At 56.5% G+C, this 7,594-nt stretch overlaps 3 protein-coding genes across 3 annotated transcripts; 1 reads left to right on the top strand and 2 right to left on the bottom strand.

Annotated features, from left to right (window-relative positions):
* Window positions 1–464: 464 nt before the first annotated feature.
* Window positions 465–3,264, bottom strand: C8A04DRAFT_10429 (kinase-like domain-containing protein; the record flags this gene model as incomplete). Its single annotated transcript, XM_062776580.1, has 3 exons — window positions 465–1,277; window positions 1,340–2,799; window positions 3,165–3,264. 3 exons carry the CDS (start codon window positions 3,262–3,264, stop codon window positions 465–467), a joined length of 2,373 nt encoding a protein of 790 aa, XP_062639155.1.
* A 1,002-nt stretch (window positions 3,265–4,266) lies between these two features.
* On the bottom strand, window positions 4,267–5,312 carry C8A04DRAFT_10418 (protein SCO1, mitochondrial; the record flags this gene model as incomplete). The annotated part of the gene is made up of 3 exons (XM_062776574.1): window positions 4,267–4,698; window positions 4,773–4,982; window positions 5,085–5,312. The coding sequence occupies 3 exons, from the start codon at window positions 5,310–5,312 to the stop codon at window positions 4,267–4,269; spliced, it is 870 nt and encodes a 289-aa protein (XP_062639154.1).
* Window positions 5,313–5,732: 420 nt separating this feature from the next.
* Window positions 5,733–7,436, top strand: C8A04DRAFT_35591 (Set1 complex component spp1; the record flags this gene model as incomplete). Its single annotated transcript, XM_062783229.1, has 1 exon — window positions 5,733–7,436. The coding sequence occupies one exon, from the start codon at window positions 5,733–5,735 to the stop codon at window positions 7,434–7,436; it is 1,704 nt and encodes a 567-aa protein (XP_062639153.1).
* Window positions 7,437–7,594: the final 158 nt, after the last annotated feature.

Here is a 7,594-nt window from a genome sequence, read left to right as displayed (position 1 = left end):
GAGGGATCCGGGGTGACCGAAAAAGCCAGATGGGTACATTCCCTACGACTCAGACGGACCTCCAGGCATGGTACATACACCAGTGGTTCGATGACTTTGACTAGACCCTCGGCAGAGTACCGGGGGATATGCACCAGCCCTGCATGTAGTTACATACCGCACCGGGCCGTCCTGTGTACACTAAACACGGACAGATTTCATGCAGTAGCTGCGGCTTAAGCGGATGCACACACACACTGGTAGTGGACTGCACCGACATATCGAAATATCTTGTTCAGTACTCCGTAGCTCAATATGAACTGGCCAATTCGTACTTAACCACAGCCCAATCAATGACCCGGCCCAGCCAGCCAGTTCATACATATAACGTTATCCCCATTATTCAAACAACCACCCACTTCCCAAGGGACTATCAGCCTAGGGCAATCAGCCGTAAACTCCCCTTCCATTTTCCTGAGAAACCATCAGTAATCCACAACCTTCAACCTCCCCCTCAGCTTCTCCTCCAACTCCTCCGCCTTCACCAACCCCAACAACACACAATCCCCCAAGAAAAACAGCGCCCGATCCTGCGCATACGCAAGGTAATCGAACTCTTCTTCTTCTTCCTCTGCTTCCCCGTCCCCTTCTGCCTTCCCTCCCTCTTCCTCTTTCTTCTCACCCGCTGCCTCCTCCTCATCTTCCGGCAACCCCGGAACCTTAGCCTGCACAATCCCCCACGCAACCCACATCGCACTATTCGCCGCCCTCCACAACCTCGTCTCCTCCAACAACGCCTTAATCCTCCCCTCCACATCCTCCTCCCGCTTCCTTTCCTCTTCCTTCCACCCCCCCGGTGGCACCCGCGCATCCAGCATGAACTCGACGATCGAACTGGACGACGGCACGGCGTGTAAGCTCACTCCGCCCGGACTGCTGGCGCCTATCGCAGGGGACATGGATACCGACCCCGCCGAACCGCCCGTGGTGGGTATCATCGGGCTGGAAGCAGGGGATTCAGCAAAGAACCGCTGCGGTCGATGATCGACGTAGGCCTTGACGAAGCGGCGCTGTTCGTCGGGGGTGGGGTAGCGGGATGTGTCGCAGGCGTAGGGGCGGGTCGGGTCGTGGTAGTTGTAGGACCACTCGGTGAAGTGGTTGGCGAATTCGAGGCCCGGGACGTTGGCGGCGGCGTACTCGAAGTCGATTACTACGAGTTGTTTGTGTTCGTTGGCGGGCTGGAGGAGGGGGGATTTTTGGTCGTCGGGGCGGACGCGGAGGATGTTGCCGTATTGGGTCTGGAAATCTAAGGTTAGTAGCTGAAGGGGGGCTGTGAGAGATTTCATGGGTAGGGACGTACGTCGTTGTGTGCAAAGACGAGCCGTTGGCGGATCGTTTTTGCGTCGCCGTAGTAGGATTCGATGTGCCGACGGTACTTGTCTACGATAGCTTTAAAGACGCGCCACTGCACACCGCACACCAAGCCCCGAGATTTAAATCCGCTGCTGCCGCCCGGTAGACTCTGAGAGTTAGACAGCGCCTGCTTATCGAGGAACAACACCGTCTTCTCCACCTGGTTGAGCCACTTGTCCCAATTCTTCCATACCGCTGGGCCCTGGTCCCTCTCCTCGTTGAGCAGTTCGACACCGTCATGCAGCTCCCGCATGCGCTTCGCGATCTGCCTGGAGGTATCCGACTCCCGCATGCTGCCCGGCGTCAGGGCGGTGGCATTCAGGAACTGCTCAAACCGCCCGTTCGTAAAAGTGCCCAAAAGCCGAGGGCCGATTTTTTTCCTGGCCAGTCGCCTGAGTACGCTGAGCTCGTTTTCCCGGTCGATCAGGTGCTCCACCTGGGGGCCGTAAATTCTCAGCAATATCTTGTCCGGCTGCTTCTTGCCGGGTTCCCGAGGCAGCAGGGCCTCCGACGGCGGAGACACCACATACACAGCATTGGTCAGGGCACCGCTCAACCGCTCAATGGAGATGTTCTCGCCGCTGTCGAGGGGCACGCGCCGCCAGCCCTTGAGCCGAAGGGTGTGCGCCACACGGATGACTTCGTTCTTGAAGGAGACCCAGTTTTGTCTGTCCTTTTCCTCCCTGCGGCTCGAAATGGACGCGGAATCGTCCGTGCCCGCCTTGCCGCCGGTGTACGCAAGGGTCTTGGAGTTGTCGACAAAGGCATCGCAGCTGGGGACCACGACGTCGCCGTCGTACCACTCGGTGTCAGACGACGCAACCTTGTTAAGGCTTTTGCTCGATCTCCTGCGCTGCTTCCGCCCCAGGCGCGGAAGGAGTTGCGGGACGGAGTTTAGGCCTAGCGCGGCCATGTTGTCATCCAGGATTCTTTGCAGCCGGTCCAGGGACACCTCGCTCGAGTCGGACTGAATTGAATCGGCGCGGGGTCGGAAGCCTTCCAGGGTTGTTGTTGATGGAGGGGGGCCCTCGGTGGGAGGAGACCTACGCCGCAGATGGGGTCTCCTATGTGGCTTATTCTGCCGCTTGACCTTTTCCCGCTCAAGCCAATCGAACACCTGGGATATCAGCCGCTCGGTGACTACATCGGGCCTGTGGCGGTGATGAGAATGAGATTGGTGAGGCTGGTTCTGCTGCTGCAGTTGGCCTTGATCTTCAACAACAGAAGGCGTGGCGGCCGCTGAATCGAAGCCGCTCTCCATGCTGATCAGACTGAGAGTAGAGGATCGTGAAGGGGGCAGAGGGGGCCGTCCACTGAGTCGCTTGGCAACACCGGCAGAGTATTGTTTCTTCACTTGCGAGTCATCAGGGGGCGGGGACGAAGGTTCAGGCTCGGCGATTTGAACAGCTAGTAGGCATTAATACAAGCCTCAGTTGTAGAAGTAAAAATCGGGGAAAATGTTGAGGAATTTTGGGAGGGGTTATCAAAAGAAAGGATTGCGGGCGAGGAACTTCTTGTGTCGCGTGTTGCAGGCTAGCTAACCGATAAGACAGGATGCATATCAAGAGTCTCACAGGCTGGGGGAGCTGGACAAATGAAAATGCTTGTCTCAATGCTGCCATTTCCGTGTCTGGGTGTGCAACCAACCGTGGGGGACGAGAATACAGGGGGGAAATTGGGAGCAAGGATGGGGGGCTGAAGATGGGGGGGGGGGAATTGGAAAAGAATGCTGATACGGAGTAGAAGAGCCTGGGAAAGCGGAGTAAACTCACCTTTGACTGCGCTCAAAGGCGGTGTTCTTTCGCTGTCGCCGTCCGTCTTCATGGCAGAGCGCCTCGGCTGAGACGAAGGCCCCGAGGACGGTGCCGACATGATGGCTTTAGCACGGCGGAGGGGGTGAAGGGAGCAGAATAAAGATAGTCCAGCCACTCGGTGCAAACGTGATGTTCTGAATCCTGGCGGCCACGACAACAAAGGTCGTGATGAGATTTAATGAGATGAAGTCAGGTGAACAACAGATCCGCCGAGGCAAGGGATCTGAGGGCTAGACTCGCGGGGTTCTTTTGGCTCGTGATCAATTTCCACAAAAAGAAGAACGGGAGTTTGTGGGCCTTTGAAAGCTTAGTGGAGGGATAGCTCGAGGGGAACTAGTGTGTAGTGTGAAAAAAGGGGGAGGGGGGGTGCGAAAGGAAATAAGAAAACAAATAAAGTGGTCGTGCTGATAAGACGTGACGGTATTGACAGAGCAGAGCAAATGTGTGCCTTAATTTCTCACTTGGCAAAATTGCAGCCCAAAGAAAATATCAGTTCTTTTCTTGCTCGAAATGGCAGGTATCGTTCGGAAAATGTGAGCTCGGTGGGGTATTAAAGATGGTATTGCCCCGCCCATTCATCCTCCTCGCCCTCAATTTTCAAATGCCCGCCCTGCTTCCCGGCGCTAAAGGTGCGCTACAATATCAAGAGGGTTGGATGGCCCGTGCGATGCACCATTGCGCATGACGTATGCGGGCCGCATGGTAACGTTATGCTTGTTGTCCCCGGAATTGAACCCCTCCTATGCATGTCCGTCACCGGGCCCAAAAGACTGGAACTGTCGCACGTGTGGGATCGGTTGGATCGGCTCACTGCCAGGCCTTTTGTGGCTCTGATGCGGGGAGCTCATTGGGAGAAAAGAATATGCAGAGCGCTGCAGCCCAATTGCAACACTGGCCAATGGATCGAAGATTGATGTGTGAAGTATCGAAACTTTTGTGTCAATCTTGCTGCTTCCCCAAGGGGGCAAAACTGAAGAGGGGTCGGATATCTTTGTGATTTACATGGGGGGTGAATATGGTACATATCTAGTACAGATCCGCAACTCCAGGAATTGGTCCATCAGTTGCTCTTCAACACCCCCTTCCAGTCCTTCATGTGGTCCAAGATGATCTTGGCAGCCTGGTCCGGCGAGTGCTGCCGCCCAAGGGCTTCAACAAAATCACCCTCCGGGTCCATCAGATAAAAGTAGATGCTGTGGTCGACCAGATAGTCCTGGCCGGGTTTGACCTCGGTTGGCGTGCTGAAGTAGACCCGGTATGCCTTGCACATAGCCTTGATTTGGTCGTATGTGCCTGTCAGGCCGAGGAACTTGGGGTGGAACTCGGCTAGATAATCCTTCAACTCCTTGGGGCCGTCACGGGCTGGGTCGCAGGTGACGAAGACGGGGGTCATGCCACCAGGACGTTGTGCCTCTACCAGATCGATCATCCGTGCCATCTTGTCCAGCTCCTCGGGGCAAATATCGGGACAGTGTGTGAAGCCGAAGTAGACCTAAAGTAGAATTAACAGTCAGTGAATAACTCTCAACCCCCTCAACCTTCCAAACAAACGCCTGCATCACGTACCAACGAGTACCGCCCTTTCAGGTCGCCGTCCGTCACAGTCTTCCCGTTCTGGTCGATCAACGAGAACGGCCCGCCCACCTTGGGCTTACCCACACCCTTCGACGACTCCGCTACCCTCTTACGCTGCATCCGCTGCTTCTCATTCTCAAAGTACCACACAAGACCAGCACCTGTGATGACAAACAAGAGGCCGGCCTTCCATGAGAATGGCTACACGACACCAAGCTTTAGTCAGCCAACCGAGATCTTGAAAAACGGATCCTCGACGTCTTCCCCAGCCAAAGCGTCACCCCGTATTGTTCAGTTGCGTACCCCAGATCTATACCGGCTCTTTGCCTCCTCCACCGTCTTGTATTTGAACCGCCTCTGCACCAATGGTTGGTAGGGCTGAGTCTGGAACTTCGCGGGGCTCGGAGCCGTCGGTCGTTTCGTTGGAGCGGCGCGCGCGGTCGACGAGGACATGGATCGAGTACATTGTCGCGATGTTGCCCTTGATATGGCGTGGAAGGCCGCGCGGGCCGCCGCAGTTGGTTGGGACATGGTAGACTGGTTTGTCGACAATGTGGATGTGAGGATGTTCATCTTGATGCTCGAAATGGGGAGCTTTTGATGGGTGGACCCACTTCTTTTTGCCGAAGCTTCGGCGTGAGGATGCGTTGATTGGCCGGTGATTCCAGGTGGGGTGGTGCGCAAGTGGGGCAATCAGTTGATGGAGGTTTGGATAAACGCATGCCAAGATGGCAGTTGTCCAATTTCCACCTCTTAGGTTATGCTTGTATTCAACTCACACGCTCCAATTCCTTTCCCAGACATCAACAATACATCAAAACCAATGGTGGACCAGCGGCTGGGTTTTGTGACATGTATTCGATGCACACCGTGATGATTTGAAACCTTCATGTTAATTTATAGGGCTGTTAAGCAATCAACGTTAATCACTTCCTTGGCTTGACACCAATCATGGCATTCTCTACCTCTTTCTTCTCACCGGACCCGGCCCCTGCCGGCGGCGGCCAGCCACCGCACGAAACAAAGGCCATCAAAAATGAATCCCCGGCACCGGGGGATAACTGGCCCGCCGAGCGGCCGCATGCCTTGCCAAATGCCCCTCCCTCCGAGAGGAGCCAACCTCCTCCAAGCATCGACAGCGGCGACGGCGAAATCGGCGACGATAACACCGACGCCATCGGCACCAACGGCACTAACGGTACCTACGACATCGACGACGCAAGCGCAGGGACAGGGTCTAACACATCCTCCAAGATGCCCGCTGCGAAAAAGAAAAAGGGCACCGCAGCTGCCGTCAAGGCGCCTGCGAAACGCGGCCGCCCAGCGACAGGTCCAAAGAAGACCAAACCCGGCGGTCCCAAGAAGGCTAAGACAGGGCCCGCATCCAAGAAATCCGGCTCCGGCGCCAGCACCAACGAAGGTGGCGATGGCCACTCGAGCGAATCTGACAACGGGCCCTACTGCCTCTGTCGCGGGCCCGACGACCACCGCTTCATGATCGCCTGCGATCGCTGCGAGGACTGGTTCCACGGCGAGTGCATCGGCATGGACAAGCACACGGGCGAGAACCTGGTGCAAAAGTACATCTGCCCCAACTGCGGCGAGGGCGGCCGCTATACAACCCGATACAAGAAAATGTGCTCGCTCTCCGGCTGCACCGAACCCGCGCGCATCTACGACGCCGTCCGGCCCAGCATCTTCTGCTCCTCCGACCACTGCCAGGCCTGGTGGGAAGAACTCATCTCAACCTTACCACGAAGCAAACCAGACTCGACTGCCTCCGCCGCCGACCACCTCACCCAAGGCGAGTTCATGGGCCTGCTCGACTCCCCGGCATCCTCATTATTACCCCCCAACGACCCAACCAACACCTCACCCGATGCCACCACGTGGCATCTCAGCACGGCCCCCTTCTCTACCCCCGACAACTTCTGGGACCTCCCCTCCTCCTCCCGCGCACTCACAGCCGAGGAGCAATTCATCCTCAGCACATCCGCCGCCGCCCGCTACCAACTCGGCGAAGAAATCGTCCTCTGCAAGAAGATGCTGCAGCTGATAGAACTAGCGCACCAGCAGCGCGAGGCCGCGGTCGCCGCGGGCAAGGGCACAGCCAAGGACCTGTGCGGCTACGATGCCCGCTTGGACGCCGTCGGCGCGACATACCAGTTTTCGCTGTTCTTGCAGACCCCGCAGGGCGAGGCTATCTTTAAGTCGGGCCATCTCGATCCTATTCCACCGTCCCTTCACACTGCTCCTACCACCAACGGGACTAACGGGACTAACGGGACTAACGGGACTAACGGGACTAACGGGACTAACGGCACCAACGGAACCACTACCAACGGCAGCACCCCCCACAACCCCCCGATAGAAAAACCCTCCTTCTCCACGGACCCCGACTTCCCCTGCATGTGCCCACGTAAGAAGTGCAAGCCTCATAACGGATGGAGCGCCATCTTAACAAAAATGGTCAAGCACGACATGAAGGAGCTTGCGGCGCAGGCCAAGGAAAAACTGGATGGGGAACGGCGGGTGCGGGATGGGGCGGCGGGACGGTTTAGGAGGAGGATTCATGAGGCGAATCGGGTTGTTGTTTTGGATGAGAGTTTGGGGGATGGGGATGGGGGTGATGATGGGATGAATGTTGATGGATGAGTGGGGGTGTTTTTGTTAAAGTGAAAGGGGGGTGGTTGTTGGGAATGAAGCTGACTATGTAATGGCCAAGTAGAATGATAGGAGAGCGGATTTTTCTCTGCCCATCAGTATTAATGGGCAGAAAGAAGCGCAAATGTCGGGACAACAAAGGTCATCAT

The sequence above is a fragment of the Dichotomopilus funicola genome (genome assembly GCF_033296635.1).
Source record: "Dichotomopilus funicola strain CBS 141.50 unplaced genomic scaffold C8A04scaffold_13, whole genome shotgun sequence".
Taxonomy (NCBI): domain Eukaryota; kingdom Fungi; phylum Ascomycota; class Sordariomycetes; order Sordariales; family Chaetomiaceae; genus Dichotomopilus; species Dichotomopilus funicola.
The sequence above is the reverse complement of the archived record's forward strand: the minus strand, read 5'-3'. Positions and strand labels throughout refer to the sequence as shown.